The sequence below is a fragment of the Urocitellus parryii genome, chromosome 5 (assembly GCF_045843805.1).
Source record: "Urocitellus parryii isolate mUroPar1 chromosome 5, mUroPar1.hap1, whole genome shotgun sequence".
Lineage (NCBI taxonomy): Eukaryota > Metazoa > Chordata > Mammalia > Rodentia > Sciuridae > Urocitellus > Urocitellus parryii.
In genome coordinates, this window is record NC_135535.1 from 106,565,657 (window position 1) to 106,584,330 (window position 18,674).

The following is an 18,674-nucleotide window of genomic DNA, read 5'->3' on the forward strand; positions in this document are numbered from 1 at the left end:
CCTGCCTTTCTAGGATTACTGTTTGATTTTTTTTAAATCTCTATCTCCTGGTAGAGTTGAGTTTTTGCTTCTTGAATCTGTCTATGTAATTCATTTTCAAAGTATACTTTCATTGTTTGGACTTGCTGTCTAATGACTTCTTTAAGATTCCATTCCATCTGAGTCAGGTATGCCTTGAGTTCTTTGTCCATTTTTCTGATATCTCTAGGTTCTCCTGTAAATATAAGTTATCTTGCATTTTTCCCTTGTTTTTTCATGGTGCTCATGTTACTTTCTAAGTCTGTTGACTGCTGTGTTTCTGTTTTCTCCTATAAATTTGTCTTGGTTTTGTATAGCTCCAAGATCTCTCCTGTTCTATCGCTGAATTTGCTGTGATGGGGTCAGATCTGTCGGAAACTGGTGATGGTGATGTCAGCTCTCCAAGATGGTGGCTGCTGGCTTCCTCGGTGGGGTGTGCTGTGTGGAGGGCAGATCTGAACTCTTTCTCTCCCCTGTCTCAAACTCAGAACTCAGCCTGGAGCACTGTTAGGGCACAGTTTTCAGGACCCCACAGAATCTGTTGCACCATTTCTCTGCATTGCTGGCACATCAGTGCACAGGCTCCGGCTGTGGGGTGGGCCGCTGATCAATCAGCCTGAATCTCCAGGCATACGGTTCACTCGAGATTGAGCCACAGTAACTGATCCTCAGGTGTTGAAATCCTTCCTCTAGGTTTCAGTGCACCCCGATTTTGCTGGAAATTTCTAACAAGATAGCTTCTTGCCATTCTAAATTCGCTAATCACCTGTGCAGTGACACAGTACATGGGGGTGTCGCACTCTATTCGCCACCATCTTCCGCTGCCTATGTTCTTTTCAAGTTGAAAAACTTTGTCTTCGTTGTCTGATGTTTTATCTTCTAAGTTTTCTACTCTGCTGGTAATACTCTCATTTGAGTTTTTAATTTGGTTTATTATTTTCTGCATTTCCAGAATTTCTGTTTTTTTTTTATTTTTAATATCCTCTTTCTCCCTGTAGAGTTGATCTTTTGCTTCTTGGATATGTTTATGTAATTCATTGTCAAAGTGATCTTTCATTGTTTGATTTTGTTGTATAATGTCTTTCTTGAGACTCCAGATCATCTGAAGCATGTATATCCTGAACTCTTTATCTGACATTCCATCAGCTGCAGATATTACCTATTCTAATGTTGAATTGACCTGCATTTTTTGTGGTCCTTTCTTTCCTTGTCTTTTCATACTGCTTATGTTTCTTTCTAGCTCTGTGAAACTGTTGTGTTAATAGTTTTCCCTTATATATTTATGTTGTTCTTGTATAGCTCCAAAATCCTTCTTTTGTGGAGAAAGACAATGTTAACTGTTCCCAATATCAACAGTACATCATCTAAGCACAAGTTTTCATTATTAATACATTTATACTTAGAATCTAAGTCTACAGATATTGGTTTCAATTATTATTTAAAAATATAGTCATTAGTTTCACAAAAGGCATACCATATCTGGTGGCATATAGAAAACTGAATTTCAGACAAAGGGTGTTATACTTAGAGGGAAAGGAGTGAGGGTATGAGGTTAATCTAACTTAGCAACTTTGGAGAACTCTAACCAATAGACTGGTAATTTATGGAAGAATGAATAGATAGATTCAACCTCCTATCTGTATTTAGATAGTTACGCTACATATAGATAGTAAAAGTAGTTAGTGGGTTGAAAGTGGGATAGAGGGAGTAAGAATAAAAAAAAGGAAGAAAAGAGAAAAAAGAAGGAAAAAGAAAGTAAGAAAGAAAAAAGGGAGAAAAATGGGGGGAAGGTGGGGCATATGCAATTCCTCTATATTATATTATTTTGGTTATTTGTTTGTTCATGCACAGACCTTGGTTTCACATATGTTGAGATTGTGAAGGAGAGAGAAGGAAAGAGAGAAAAAAAAAGTCTCTCAGAACTCTGTTTTCCTTTCTTCCAGTAGGTGGCCGTTGTCTATTCCTAGCTTGAGCCTCTCTATTCAGGGTGGTGGATATAGCCAGTGTGAAAGGACATGAGCTTCCATCTGTATCCTCCCTACTCTAGTCTCTGAGGTGGAAACCAGGTGCCTGTACAGTTGTTGTTTTGCGTTGATAGCTACACCCCCCAAAAGCTTATGAGAAATATTTTGAGTTATTGCAGCTAAGGCTAGAGGACTTGGAAACCGGGTACCTGGATCAGCCACAGAACCGTTCTGGTAGCCACGCCCCCTTTGATGGGTTTTAAGGGTCGATGGGCTACCTCCAGACTAGCGAGCAAGGCGGGGCCAGGCTTCCTCCTCTGGTTTGGTGCCGGCCTTCCTCCCCCGGTCTGGGTTGGTACCAGGCTTCTTCCCCCAGACTGGCTTTGAGCTGGGCTTCCTCCCTCTGTCTGGTCTGGCTTGGAGCCGGGCTTCCTCCTCTGGTCTTGAAGTGTGTTTTTATATATGATCATATGTGGTCATCATAAAGACTCAGAAAGAAGACAACAAACAACAGCAATGACAACATAAAATAAACAAGGTACATAAATTCACTAATAATCAGCTACACTCAACAACAACTAAAATAGCAACCATAGATAAGAAGAAAAGTAAATTAATAAGAAAGTCAAAAGTTAATCAAAGAAAAATTAATTCAAGAAGGAAAATTACAGAAGGAATATAGATAGGGAGAAAGATGGAAATAAAACAATGAAAAAAAATATACAAAGAAATGGAAAAATGAGAAAGAAAAAAGAATAGCCCTCTAAAGAATTTTTAAATATTAATTAATTAAATAGAAATAAAATATAATAAGGCATCAATAATATAAAACATGTTAAAAATTCTTCCTAGATAAAATATTTATACTGGAGACACCTCTTTCCAGGTGATCTAACAGTTAAATGCACCAGATATGTGGGGTTAGTGGCCTGCAAAAGAAACCAATTGTAGTTTCTCTCTCTTTCCATCAAATGTCCTGGGATTTGGTGTGATATGCTGGCTTCACTGTGTTCCTCATTTCCTGCCATGGAGGGTAATATTGATGGGGCAGGCCATAATCACACTGGAGGGATTTTGTTTGCAAATCTGGAATCATTGCAAAAGTCAGGCTCACCACAAGCCCTTCCTTCAATGCTTTTGTGCATCCCACTGTTGGGCACACACTTCTTCCAGAGGCCTCTAGTCATTGCTTATGGAAGTGTCCTAGTCATGGTGAATCTTTGAATGCCTGTGAAAAGTGATATAAGCAATCAAACCACTGAGTTCCACCCTGGAGAGGGGATATGGGAATGGGGTGAATCATCAGATGTGTTCTCTGAGCTCTCTGCACTATGTGTAAGCACATGTGAATGGAATCACTCTTCTTCACAGAGCGAAGGACCACATCCTAATGAGGCTTCTAGGCCCTTCTCTGCCACTCAATCCTCTCAGTATTTTTGCAACAGGCACTGTCCCTATCTGAGACTGTAGAGGGCTAACATTTTCTACCCCATCACTGTAGCAAGGTGACCCAGGGATCCTGAATTGATTGGTTGGTATTTTCTAATCCCAGCACAGAGTTTCCCCTACAATAGGATACTTCTCAAGATAGCTTCTGGTTATAGCACTGTGAGAGCTCGCTGAGCATTGTCATGAATTTTTCTAAAGCTCTGTTGTTGTGCAGGAGGAGTTCCTCTCAGAACAATTCCCCAAACTTAATCTAACATTTACAAGAACCTTGTATTTCTCCCATATCTAAGACTGCTGCTCTGCTGACACCATCTGTGTTGTCTGCACTCTCCAGATTACCTTATGCTTACAGGTTGCCCCCTCACCAGGCAGCTGAAGTTGAACTTGTAAATTGCTTTGCACTTTTCTCTGGGATATATTAATGTTTCTCTGAGTTATTTAGAATTCACATTATTTCTTTAATGAGTTTAAAGTCCTCTCTTTCTCTTCTCAGAATAGTTTCCCCTGTGTTCCCTGACTCTTTTCATTCTCAGAGTCACAACAAATGTAAATCTATTCTGCTATTTGCCTCCCTCATTAAGAACTCCTATTTTTTAATAATAACAACTACTTACAGAAAATCCAAGCAATTATTTCATTTATTTTTGGGGAAAAGTAACATTCTATGATTCCTAGCAGCATCTAAGCAATGTCAGCATTTGAAATCATCTTTTTTGGGGAGATTTCCTCAATCTACCTAAAGTGAACACAGATTTGAAATAAAATATTCAGATCTAAACTCTGAAATCTAGCATCATTAGTGAAATATTTTGAGGTAAACCATGGTCTTCCTTGTGATCCATTCATTTGTCAGTCTTAATACCTAGGTAATTCCTTTTTTTATGGATTCATAGCTGTCACCTAAGACTTCTGATGATCTCATTCCCATTCCTTACTCCATCTCCTGTGCTGTCATTCTTCTAAATCTCAAACCATTGACACTCGAGCATGCATGCTTTTTAAGAAATAATTTCATATGCTGGTATATTACACTGAATCTTAGAAATCATTCAGAAAAAAAGTAACTTTCAACTACTCAAGGAAGGAATCTTGACATTTCTAGAAATGTCTCATCACCTTATGAAGAACTCTACCAATAACAAGTTTAACTCTTATAGGACCTACATAACTTCTACCTAAGATAATTACTAGATTACAATGAGTTTAATTCCATTTGTTTACACAATTAATTTTCCTACTTGTTTTGGTAAGAACTGAGACTTAGCTGCTGCCCTGGTGTAACAACTCCATGTCTTACCCTGCAAACTCTGCATTCTGTAAGCTTAGTTGGTGGGAGTGAGTAGAACATAACAAGAGAACACTTCTCATTCTCTTTGTAAATGCAACTATTGACATGATTCTTTCTCCTCAGACACTCCACAGCTCCGCCTGGTGGACGGGGGCAGTCGCTGTGCAGGCAGAGTGGAGATCCTTCACCAGCATTCCTGGGGCACTGTGTGTGACTACAACTGGGACCTGAGTGATGCCCACGTGGTGTGCAGACAAATGGGCTGTGGTGAGGCCCTCAATGCCGTGCATGAGGCATTCTTCGGGGAGGGATCTGGGCGCATCTGGCTGGAGCAACTGACATGCTTAGGAGAGGAGTCTCATGTGTGGAAGTGCCCTTCTCTGGGCTGGGGGCAACACTACTGCACACACAAGTGGGATGCAGGTGTCATCTGCTCAGATAATGGCCATTGAATTCCATACTGTATTGGATGATGAAAAGATCTAAGGAAAAGTGTGTCTAACTCTTGTGGGAGTAATACCTGGATGGTCCATAGTGAACAGAGAGGTTCTTTTATAGATGCCGAATGTTTCAAATAGCTGGGGATGATGGGCTTCATTTGTTTCCCCTCTTAAAAACTTCAAATATTGTCATTTCCTTTCTCAACTTTCTTTCTTGACAAGATATGTTTATAGTAGGATGATTCCACTTACAATCAATCTTCATAATTTTGTTTTTCTAATTTACTATTTTTAGGATTAAATATAAATTACCACATATTATCTGTTTGCAGCACTTCTCCAAAGGCATACAAGAATGAGGCTTTACTTTTCCCTATTGAAATGAGTATTTATACTCGTTTATAAATATAGTATGCATAGCCAAAGATAATTTTGCACTGAGTCAGTAGGAGTATGGGCACAGGAATGGGATTAAACACCTCACATGAGAATTTTGAATTACTGGAAAGTTGCAATTCTCCTTTCCAAATTCAGACATAAGAATTCTTAGCACATTGGCAGGAAGGGCCAGAGAACTGTGAATGAAATACCCTGAATCACAGGTTTTCCTTCCATCATTACTACAGTAGATTCTCTACATTTACTTTTCAAAGCAACATCTATATAAACTCATACTTAGGAAGGTTAATATAACCCAGTCCTGGCTAATGTTGAATGCCATAAAATATCAATGCATGTTTATTATGGTAAGAGAACATGTAATTTAGGACCAAGATATTTATTCAGTGTTCTCCCACAAATACACTACTTAACTGCTATTCACATACCAAACTAGCTTGATAAGAGACAATAAACCAGGTGAGTGCTTGTTTTTAGTATATTAAAAAGAAAGGAGATATTCAAGAGGGAGGAAGATTAAAAGTTTCCAACCTCAAGCAGCCCAGCATGAAGAGAGATGCATCCTTTCTGGGGAATGGAAAAGAAATAAAGCTTAGGCTTTGGACTTAAAACCCAGGACAAGGTCTGCCAGATTGAAACCTGGTGCCCTGTAGAGTCTAATAGCACTGGTTGCTATACAAACTAGTGCCCTCAGACTGAGAACCTGGAACTGTGTTTATTCAGGCAGCAAAGAGACAGTCTTCACCACACTCCTCCAAGCTGCCTTGGCTAAGGAGCAGGGCACAGGGATAGCATAGGACTTTGCCTTGGAGCTCAGTGCCAAGACCACTATGGTGATACTCAGCAGGAATTAGAGCCCTCAAATATAGGACAGCCATCATAGAGAGAGCAAGATCTGTGTGCTGGTGGGACATACTCAAGAAGAGCCTGTGTCACTTGTCTTAGACCTTGAGTCCATCTTAGCAATAGGCAGCTCATAGCATTGAGGGCCTTGGTGACTTCCCATTTCTGTGTTGGCCTACAAGGCTATTTTCTTGGGTTGTACAATAGCATGTCAGCAGGTGGCCACAGGATCACCCTCATCATTTCTCCCCAAAGCCCCAGATGGCACACTATGGAGAAAGAAGAGAGTTAAGTCTCTGCTTGGGGGTGAAAACGTAGTTGGGAACCCAGATTTGACCTGGAACATTGGGCTCTTTACACATTATAATACAGCTCTCAAAGGGGAAAGATAAAGAGTCTCAAGGAATCAAGAGAAAAGAAACAAACCACACATAAGGGTATCCTAATTCACCTGATGGCAGGCTTCTCAACAGTAAACATATAGGTCAGAAGTGAGTGCCAGGAGATTATCATAGAGCTGAAAGAAAAACTTGCCAAACAAAAACACAGAACACAGCAAAACTATCCATTACAGAAAAAGGAAATGCAAAGACATATCAAACAGTGGCCCCCACAAAAAAAAATTACCATATGACATAGCAATCCAATACTGAGCATATATCCAAAGGAAATAAAATAGGATGTTGAAGAGACATCTGTACTTCCATTCTTATGGCAGCACTACTGACAGTAGCTAAGAAATGGAATTGATCTAAGCGTCAGTCAACTGAAAAATGGATAAATAAATTGAAGTAAACTTACACAATGTTATAGTCTTTAGGCAAAAAGTGACTGATATCCTTTCATTTACTATAGCATGCATTGGCCTGGTTAGATTAAGTGAAATAAGTCAGGCAAAGAAAAAATAGTGCCTTATAATCTCACTATATGACAATGGAATTGTGATTACCACAGATGGAGAGAGTGCAGGAGATGAAAATGGAAGGCTAGAGATTAACAAATGAATAAGCAGTTTTTCATAGATAGGAATAAGAAATTCTGATCCACCACTGCACAGTAGGGTGACTATAGAAAACAATAATAAACCACATTTTTAAGAAAGTCATAAGAAACCATTTGGAAATTTTCAACAAAAAGGAATGAAGTGTGTGAGGAGACAAAAATAACACAATGTATACATACACCAGCACAACTATTTGCCCTTTAAAATGTACACTATTTGTGGTTTTAGGTCTCAGTTCAAATAAATTTAAGGGAAAAAAAGGAGGAAAATGAGAAGATACAAGGAAAAATTATATAGTTTATATCTGATGGATTCAATGATACAAGAAAAGTGCATTAGGAGTAAATTTGATAACAATGGAACAAGGAGACAAACTGAATTTTTTGAAGATAGAGGAAGCTTACAGTATCTGGTGGATGGCAACAGAAGGGTGACAAAGAGCACAATAAGGATTATCTGAGCAGCACTTAAGACCCTGGGTGTAAAGTGGGGAATCTGTTTACATTTATGTGAATCCTGTACATCTTATCTGTACAAAAGGAGAAGAATGGGTTGCAAATTTGGCTTAAAATTGTAGCATTGAGGTCATAATGGGGGAAGAAAAGGTCCAATGGATGACACATTTTTAAGAAACTTACTACTTTTAAGAAAGTTTGCTACTTTTATGTAGCAAAATATCTGACAAGAATATATCTGAGTGCAATTTTTAATTTACTCCAGTAAAAATGACTCGAGTGATTCAATACACTTCTGCAGATGGAATTTTTCCTTCTTTTTTACACTGAGGTCTCACAAATTTTTCAAATGGCTTGAAACTATTTGTCCTCACTAGATTTCTAGATGTGAAGCTCCACAAAGATAATAATATTGGTTCCATGAAACATACATATCAAGAACCAAAAAAAAAATCTAGAACATAGCAAGTTTTTGTATATGCTTTGAATAAGAAAACATGGAAGAAAACTCTCAAATTTTCCTTTATATACCTGTTTCCTACATCAAGTCTGTGAAGAAAGTTTAGATTGTGTCATCCTTGAAGTCCTCTCTGCCCCATTTTTACACTATCTCAGCCAGAGGCATTTTAAAACATACTGGGCCTCCAGTGACCACTCTTCTTGTCCCTTGCTGTACCTTGAGGGACAAGTCATGCTGCCACTTTTGGCTTTCAAAGGAGACTGGGAATCTCAATGGTGCAGGGAAAGTTTTGTCTCTGAGGAGGATACCTGACCTTTATGGACCAAATACATTGACAGATGGAGACATTCTCATATACTCAGGTGACACAGTGCTATGCCCTAAACAGAATAGTAGAATTGTGGAGTAAAGGACAAGGAAGCAGGTGGATACATAAATGAGTCTTATACACACAACATTGAATATTATATTTAATTTTCATGTTTCAAAAAAAGCCTCAGGTAGTAGTTTGCTTCACATTATGCCTAAATATTCAAAGAAGAATGTTCTGGGGAAAAAAATGGCTGTTTATAACTCAGAGGGAGAGACACATGCAATTTCTTTCAAGTGACTTGAAAATGACCATTCTGGGTAAATTCTACCTCTTCAATAATGTTCAGACCTTCATACAGTTATCCCTAATGATTCAAGAAGAGTTCTACTCTGAATAATTGTTAATTATGTGTTCATGCACTAGACGCACAGATGAACCAACCTCAACATCAAGACCTCTGAGATTTTGTAACTCTAGATCATTCAGACTGAGGTAACAGGTTCAATATGGCACCTAAGTTTTTTTTGTTTTGTTTTGTTTTTTGGGTACCAGAGATTGAACTCAGGGGAGCTTACATACTGAGCCACATCCCCAGCCCTTTTTCACATCTTATTTAGAGACAGAGTCTCACTGAGTGCTTAATGCTCTACTGTTGCTGAGGCTGGCTTTGAACTCGATATCCTCCTGTCTCAGCCTCCTGAACTACTGGAATTACAGGCATATGCCACCACACCTGGCACACCTTAGTTTTATTTGAGAATATGTATTTAATAAGCAAGACAGATGAACAGAAATGTAGATAATAAAATGGTGGTACAATTTACCTCAACAATGCAGATGGGAAAGGGAAATCATTTTTTACCTCCAAAATCCTTTACACCACTGACATATTACCAAAACTGACGTGTATTTTTACAAATAAAACTAATGAGGATTTCTAAACCACTAGGATATAAGAAATGCCTACTAAGCTAAAGAACTATGTAGACCATTGTAATACTTACCTATGGAATCAGGGGATCTGGATTTATAGAACAATGTATACCTGCACCTAAACCACACATTGACTGTTCTATTTATATTTGATTAAATACAACAGAGTAAGGCAAAACCTGAGAATAACAAGTGAGGATCATCTCTGTGTAGATGGTGGCTGACTCTAATTTCTAAATCAAGTATTCTGGGTGTACATTATTTCATTTAAAATGCCTAGAAAATAACAAAAGATAGATATAGTATTAAAGATGACTAAAAATACTGTTGAGTTTGCAATAAGACTTCCCTCTGAACACTTCAGGGTCAATGTTCAGCACAACAACAGGTGCTCACTTGATTCTCTGAGTACATGTTCTTTATCAATTTGACTCTTCACCCTCTCAGGCTACAGCTAGATGAGCTGTTGCTGATCTGTAAAGAGTAGAAGAGCAAAGGAGAAATCTGCATTGGGTGAAGGTTTGCTATTACAATAGACTATTTCAACTGGAGGACACTGCAATCAGATATTCCACTGAATTCTCTCAGATAGAACTCAAAAGTGACGTTGTTCTACCTCAGTGGAGACATTCTATATCTTGGGAGCTAGAAATATACCATATATGATGAAAAAACAAGAAAATGGAAAAGAATTAATGTTTCTGCAGATAAATTTGTGTATCTAATTCAGCCAGAAATACAATCAGTCATGCACAACTCATGGTAGTGGTGGTGGTGGTGATGTTAATCCCTAGTGTGGAGATGTAACTGAGTGGAAACCAGAATCCACAGAGGAAAAGACCTGGATGCACCCACAGGCAGAGCCTACAGCGATGGTTTCTGTTCTGGAAACTGATCTTTATTGTGCCTGTCACTGGACAACAATATTGAGAGCTGATTTTTATCAGCCCTGCAGAGGTCTCACCCTCTTTAAAACATTACATCCCAAAGCATAGTGATTTCAGTTTGAAATTTTGTATTTTCACTGTGACTTTCCAAGTAAGGTACATTGTCATCACTCCTCTGTGATACTGATATAAATTAAATAGACCTTGTAGTCACAAGGTCACAAATCCACACTTGAGGTTAATACATCAGCTCCAGAGAGAAATGAGAGTATTCTAATTATAATGCTTTAAGTAAAATTTGTAATGAAGTAGATTAATGCTTTAGATATCCATTCCATCTTGAAGGATTTCTTTGTAAAAATAATCACTGATCATGTTATTCTCTTCAGCAAGGATTTCTTGCTGAAATTCATACATAAACCTAGTGTTACATTACTTTTCCTTATCTGTGGCCAGATGCTGGCCAAAGGTCTGAACCCATACTTAAAATCACTTCCTGATGTGCTTCAATAGATAACTAATGGCTTCTCCCAATTTCCCTTATCAATAACAAAATAATACCTCAACACAAAATAAAACAAAAAGTCAAAAAAGCTCAAATCTCTTTATTTCTTCTTCGTCCTCCTTTTCATTTTCCTGCTCTTCTTCTTATTCTTCTTTTTCTTCTTCTTTTGTTCTTCTGATGCTCCTTTTAAACTCTCTATCTTCTGTACAAGGAAGTATGATATAAGAACCCTTCTTATTTTAGTCAAAATAACCTGGATTTATCTCAGTCTTACACTTTTTATTTTTATTTTTATTTTACACTATTTAGTGGACTCTTCCCTCATTCCTAAATGGCAAATAAATATAAATTGTCAGTTTTTTATACATATCGATTTTTTTCCTTCATTAACATATGTTAACTTATTTGGAATTTTTTGTGAAGTAAAAGTTTTTTAGGATAAAATGGTGAAAATTAAATCTAGTCATTTTGCTACTTGAGTTCAAATCCACTGGATACATATAGATCCTATGAAAAATGAGGTCAGCTGACAGAGACAGAATACAGAGAAACACACAGGTATCTGTTTACATGAAGAATAATGTGTTCACATAGAAAAAAAATAAAAACACATGTATCATACAGCACACACACAAACACAACAGTTATATAGATATACATTCATTTCTTCAGTCAGTCATTCAGAACTGACCTTCTAAATGCCTCCTCCTAAAATGTCCTCACACACTTGTCATGGAATTCCCATTCTGATACCAACTGTTGAGCCCATTCCCCATACCCTGGGAAAAGAAAGGCTCACAAGCATTGCCTGTGACAACTATCTTCCAATTCCAAGCCAAGATACTCATTTGTGGGTTAATTTTTTCCACAGGATTTGTGCGTTTGGATGGAGGAGCTGGACACTGCTCTGGGGGAGTGGAAGTGAATTCTGGAGAAGGATGGATTCCAGTATCTGGTGGGAATTTCACATTTCCCACGGCCCAGGTCATCTGTGCAGATCTGGGGTGTGGCAAGGCTGCACCTGTCTTAGGGAACCTGCCCTTCAGAGAGCCTGGTGAACAGGTCTGGGCTGAAGAGTTCCAGTGTGAGGGACAGGAGCCTGAGCTCTGGTTCTGCCCCAGAGTGCCCTGTCCTGGAGGCAGCTGCCCCCACACAGGGGCTGTGCAAGTTGTCTGCTCAGGTGAGATTTACATCAGGACTTTAACTTCCCCACACACTCTATAAGGATAAGAAAAATGTGGGATGTTACTAAAGCCCTGTCTTCTACCAGGATATACAGATATTCGGCTCATGAAAAATGGCAGCTCTCAGTGTGAGGGACAAGTGGAGATGAAGACCTCTGGAGGCTGGAGAACACTTTGTGCCTCCCACTGGAATATGGCCAATGCCAATGTTGTTTGCCGTCAGCTGGGCTGTGGGGTGGCCATCTCTACCCCAAAGGGAGCATACTTTGTGGATGGAGGAGATGAGATGTGGAGACAGCAATTTCACTGCTCAGGGTCTGAGTCCTTCCTGTGGAATTGCCCTGTTACTACCCTGGGTGTTCCTGCCTGTGCCCTTGGAAACACAGCCTCTGTGGTCTGCTCAGGTAAGAGAGGTCAGGGCTGACTGGTACTAGAGTGACATGTCTCTAAGAGCAGACAGTGTGGAGAGCTGATTTCAGAAAGGAAACATTCTGTGGTGAACTTTGATTCTTCTCAATGATCATTCATCTTTCAGGCCCTGTCAAGGTGTATTAAGAGGAATAGATTTTAAGTAAGTATTATTATTTACTGCAATTTATAGAGAACACTGTATAACAGTGAATGGTAGCTCTGTCAAATTTCTCAACCTGGACCATCAGAGAGCATCAGCAGCTCCCCAGAGTCACCTGCACATCCCTCCAGTCACTGTGCCCTCCTCCCCTCCAAAGAGTATCTTTTCAAGTTTTGAGATTTATGTAAAATCATGCACCATGTTATCTTTTTGGTGTATTAAACATCCCACTTTATGTATTTTCTGATATATACTCTAGCACTATCAAACCAAAAGTCAAATGTTTTCTCTTATATGTGAGAGCTAACCCACAATAAGGGGAGGAAGCAGTGAGAGACAGAATAAAAATGTAGTAGATTAAGACATTTCGATGTAGAGGAAAGGAAGAAGCATAGGAAAAGAACAGTGGAATGAAAATGACATAATTTTCCCATGTGCACATATAAAAACATTGCATTGAATCCCACCATCATGTATATCAATAAGAATGGAACTCTAAAATAAAATGTATTTCACGCTTGTATAATTATGTCAAAATGGACTCTTCTGTCACATATAGCTGAAAAGATCCATAAATTTTAAAAAAATATATATTGTTACCTGAACCTTATAGAGTATTTGGAACATTAGGTTTTCTAGCATGTCTCTTAGTTCCCTGTTGTATTTTCTATCCTTTCTGTGCTTCACTCTATATTTTCCCATGTTCTTCCATTTACTAATTCTATTTTGTGTTCATCTACAGTGTTGTTAGACTCATCCATTGGTTTCTTTTTTTTACCTGCTGACTTTTTAAAGTTACACAGGACTCTCAAATATTTATTGAATTTTTGTTATCATTTCTCTGCCAAGATGCACATCACATGAATCTTTCAGAAAGCTATTTTTCTTCTTTAATGCAGTTAATTTTAGGGGAGCTCACCTTAAGTAAAACTGATTGAAATGACTGGATATTTGACATCATCCAAATAAAAACATTAATTTCAGTTCATAATATATGATACAAGTTTTCTAGATGTTTAACAGAGTTCCACCTCTTTTGTCCAGCCTAAATTATACTTGTGTATTCCCAGGGAAATCAGGCAAACATGCTGAGATTTTCAGAGTCTCAACTTCTACCTTTGAATGAAAAATGCCTAAAGGTGAAAATAGCTAATTCTAGTTTTTCCTTTTCTCTGAACTTGACTCTGAAAGTTTAGCTTCTCTGGGAGCTAAGCAAACTCTCAAGCACCACTTATACATTCCACTTTGCTAAAGTTATTCCTGGGGTGGGCTTAAAACAAAAACAAAATCTGACATATTAAAAAGCAGAAATCTCCATTAGAAGATCAGTTTTGAAGATAGCAAATTAATGCTCCTTTGTTTTACAGTTTTCACCTCATAATAATCACTAGATTATTATGTACTTTATTTCAATTTTCTGCTTTCTATCCCCTTCTGTAGGAAACCAGACCCAGCTGCTGCCCCAGTGCAATTACTCTTGGTCAGACCAAGCAGGTTCTGCATCCTCAGAGCTACACACTGCCAATTGCTCAGGTGAGCAAGGACCCCAGCACCAGAGCCTCCCCATTCCCTGTGTAAATGCCCACTGACATGACCCTGTCTCTCCTCAGACAGCAGACAGCTCCGCCTGGTGGATGGGGGCAGTCACTGTGCAGGGAGAGTGGAAATCCTGCAGCAGGGCTCCTGGGGCTCCATCTGTGATGACAGCTGAGACCTGAGTGATGCCCATGTGGTGTGCAGACAGCTGGGCTGTGGAGTGGCCCTGGAGGCCACCATCTCTGCTCACTTTGGAGAGGGATCAGGGCCCATCTGGCTGGATGAGCTGAACTGCACAGGAGAGGAGGCCCATGTGTGGCAGTGCCCTTCCCAGGGCTGGGGACAGCACAACTGCAGTCACAAGGAGGATGCTGGGGTCATCTGCTCAGGTGTGTTCTGCACGCTGTGCACAGATAAGGGAGGGCAGGGGAGGTTCTGCAGGATGGTGTTGAGCCCTCGGGCAGGTATTGGGCAGTTGCTGACAAAGGAGAGGGGAAGAAAGTTCCTCTCACTGTTCCTGTCCCCCCAGGGGAGGAGAAGTTGAGGTGCTTTCATTTCCTGCTGTAGCAACTGAGCTTCTGCTCCTTCGTTCTCAGCACTGTCCCCTGACACAGTCATTCTCTTCAGTGTCCGTTTAAAGCAGTCACCACTCTTCTGTGATCTATGGGTACAATACCCTGACCCACTGAGTTGGTTTTATGTTTATGCTATAACAAGTCACCATAGACAGAGTAACTCAAAACAACGTATTTATCATCTTACACTGTGTAGTTTAGAAGACTGACTTGGGTCTGTCTGCACTACAAACAAGGCATGAGCGGGCTGCAACAGTAAAAGCTCTGGGAAGACTCCTATTCTTGCCTTTTTCAGCAGATAGATGTTGCCTGAATTTCTTTTCTCATGGTCCCTTCCTTCTTCATACCAACAGCATCATTCCATGTGCACATCTCCCGAAGATAAGGGGCAGAAAGAATTATCTGCTTTTGTGGGCACAGGTCTAAGGATATGATTAGATTGCATTCACCTGATAATCCATGAAATGATCTTATCTTAATCATGCCTGCAAAGCCCTTTTACAATAGGTAAAACATTCACACCCTCAGAGAATCAGAGAGCACACATATTTGGAGCTCCATTATTTTTCCACCCTTCTGTCCATCCTCCTTTTCTAGGGTGTGTCAGATGTTTTGTCAGGTTGGAGATAAAGAGTTTCTTTCCTGCAGAGCCCCCAGGTCAGTATTCCTTTCTGTTTATTTGCTAATATTACATTGTTGTAGAAACAGTAAAACAGATTAAAGGGACAAAACTTTCAGCCTTCCATCCAGTGGGCATTTCCCAGGACAGTCAGCAATGAGCACTCACTACTTAGAAATAAAGAAAAAAACAGCAGTGAGAGTTGAATGCTCACTATGCACTGTTTTCCTCCTCTTGCTTTCAGAGTTCCTGGCCCTCAGGATGGTGAGCGAGGACCAGGAGTGTGCTGGGTGGCTGGAGGTTTTCTACAACACCTGGGGCAGTGTCTGCCACAGCCCCATGGAACCTGTGACCTTGTCCATGATCTGCAGACAGCTTGACTGTGGGGACAATGGGACCCTGGATTTCTTGGTTCCTTCCAGGGAAGGTTCTAGACCACGCTGGGTAGATGGAATCCACTGTCGGGAAACTGATACCTCTCTCTGGCAGTGTCCTTCTGACCCCTGGAAACACCAATCTTGCTCTCCAGAGGAGGAAGCTCATATCAAATGTACAGGTGACCTACTGTCTATTTCTATGTGTTTGTCTTATGCCTGCAGGTTGTTATTAGGAAAGTTTTATATATTCAAAAATAATGGATGAGTTGAAATAAGTCTACAAAATGAATACTGGATAGACATTACTTGATCCACCTCTTGCAATTCTGTTTCAAAGGCAGATGTGTGGAAATCTTGATGATAGCAATTTATGTGCAAAGTATAGAGATTAAACTAAAAATATGGAGCATGAAATTATACTGATAAACTTTCAAAGCAATTGACTAATGCAATGTTAAGTTATATTAATCAATCTGTATTTCTTTAGAGGGTGAATGATTGAATCTCAGTTATACACATTGCTTGCTATGAGCTATCACTTTATTCCCACCAACACAAAATGCTTGATAGGTATCATGGTGATCATTTATTTCAGATGAGGAAATTGAAGTTAGGAGTAAACACTTGATTTAACTCACACTTTCAATTGAGTGAGTTGCAACTTGGGGAATCTAATATAATGGGCTGTTTACTCTGGAATCCACTACACTGGTGAGACAGTCTCTCAGATTAGTTTCTTCATGGTAAATAATTGAGTGATTTGTAGGTAGAAACCTAATTCCAGGCAGGAAGACAGACACAGGAAGAAAATACCACCCCTACTCTAATGGAGTTTTCAATCCAGCTTGACTACACAACCACGCATAAAGTTGAGTATCATGAAGGCATGGAAGGTGCTGTGGAAATATGTGCATTGAGGAAGAGGGAAATCGTATTTAAGTTGAAATCTAAAGAAGGAATAGAGGACCAATACAGGAAGAAAATAGAGCATTTGGTCAGTGTAAATACTGAGGTGGGAGGAGCATGGTGACCTTGAGTTACTGATAAACCCCTTCATAAGCAGAGCAGGAGGAGGGTGGGTGAGTGATGCCTGATTACCTGGATGGGTAAGAAGAGTTAGAGGCCTCTCCAAGGCATGGCCCAAATAACAATTCTGTTAAAAAGCTGTTTGTTAGTCTTCTCCTCTGCCACATCATGGGAAAGTGCTATGAGATGAAGGGCCTGGTACCCCTTATTTTCCTCTTGAATTGATCTGCTCACAGTCTCAGTAGTCTTGGTTGATACTACCTCCTCTGAGCCTTTATCCATATGCTACTGCAAACTAACATGCCCACTTCATCCCTCGCCCCCCCAAAAAAATTTCCATGGATGAGTTGGAAACTGGAAGCTATTGTCTTCCAATTTCTTAAGACCTATAATGCCCTCTTCACTTTCATATTCTAATAAAAACCTGGCTGTCCTATGAAAATAATGATTTCATTATCATTTGGAAGCCTGTGCTTCCCTTTCAACGGATACTTCTGGGCCAAATATTAGAATGAAAATATCCCTGCTTTCCTTTGTCATTTTCAACAATTTCTTTTCATTATTTCCATGTCCAGCTACTTGAAATTTGCCCATGAGGTGGCTGGCACCAGCCACCACTCTGTTGGTATCACTCTTCAGCCTGGTCACACCCCCTCATCCTGGAAGGTTGCAGTATCAGTCTGCCCAGGCCCCTCTTTTGCCTGTTCTTGGTGCTGATAGTATCCTTGAACACAACTTAGATAACATCCGGGCCTCTCCATTTCTGAATTTCTCCCTTTGAAGCATTCTTCTTATATCCCACCTCCGTGTATGGCCACACTTTTGACCATCACTAACTATCCCACTTGAGATGGTGATCGCATTATTCACTTCTATGACTATTGCTACTTCTCCTTATGGCACATATTATTGATGCTTTTTTTCCAGATATTTCATCCTCAATGTTTTCCCTTATCAGTTTTTCAGTTTTCCACTCTCCTCATGATTGCACATGTTATTACCTGATTAGACAGCTTGATGCCCCATTATAATCTTCCCCCTTCAAATACACTCAACTCCTTGTTCTCTTCTGTCAGCCAAAGACAAGAATAATATTACCACCCAGTTAATCCCATCAGGGATTGATTCACTGATGAGTCAAGGGTCTTATAATCCAATCATTTCTCCTCTAAAACTTCTTGCATTGTCTCATAGGAGCTTTCGGGTGGCACCTTACATCAAAACCATAACATCCACCAATGCTTGAGCAGGGCTAGTTTATGGCTACATTAAGGAACAACTTCACTCTAGTGGTTGGAAATACAGCTCAGTGGCAAAGCACCAACCAACATATTTGAGGTACTTGGCTAAATCACCATTATAAATCAGAAAGAAGTAAGTGAATAACAGTAGTATTTACCATATAAACATAAACCAGCTATAAAAATACCATAAAATACAGTGATAATCAATTAAACTCGATACAAACTAAAAAATCAATAACAATAGATAAGGGGTAGAATAAATGTTGAATTAACAATAAAGGAAGTTAATAAAAGGAAAATTAAATCAAGAAGGAATATTGCAGAAGAAATACAAAGAGAAGAAGGGAAATAAAAAGGAAGAAAACTATTTTATATAAAGAAAAAATGAGAGAGAAGAGAAAAGTCCATTTAAAGAATTTAAAAACAAATTAAATACATAGTAGTAAGGAAAATATAATAATGTATATATTGAAAAACAAAAGGTGCATCAAAAGTTACTCCCAGACAAAAATACTTGCATGCATACATCTCTTTTCTGGATATTTAACATTTGAGTCCACCAGGTATATGAGGTTAGTAGGCTAA

The 18,674-nt window shown here is 39.3% G+C and overlaps 1 protein-coding gene across 1 annotated transcript; it reads left to right on the forward strand.

The window, feature by feature from the left end:
* The first annotated feature begins 2,251 nt into the window (after positions 1 to 2,251).
* LOC144255028 (antigen WC1.1-like) lies at positions 2,252 to 16,052 on the forward strand. Its single transcript, XM_077799081.1, has 7 exons — positions 2,252 to 2,333; positions 4,843 to 5,163; positions 11,829 to 12,137; positions 12,228 to 12,545; positions 14,153 to 14,245; positions 15,687 to 15,998; positions 16,042 to 16,052. Exons 1-7 carry the CDS (start codon positions 2,252 to 2,254, stop codon positions 16,050 to 16,052), a joined length of 1,446 nt encoding a protein of 481 aa, XP_077655207.1.
* The last annotated feature ends 2,622 nt before the right edge of the window (positions 16,053 to 18,674 follow it).

Bases quoted from the DNA above. Each gene is read 5' to 3' on its own strand.
- LOC144255028 (XM_077799081.1), top strand. From the start codon at position 2,252: ATGGGCTACCTCCAGACTAGCGAGCAAGGCGGGGCCAGGCTTCCTCCT. The intron at 12,138-12,227 runs GTGAGATTTACA...GTCTTCTACCAG, and splicing joins TGTGCAAGTTGTCTGCTCAG to GATATACAGATATTCGGCTC. The intron at 14,246-15,686 runs GTGAGCAAGGAC...TCTTGCTTTCAG, and splicing joins ACACACTGCCAATTGCTCAG to AGTTCCTGGCCCTCAGGATG.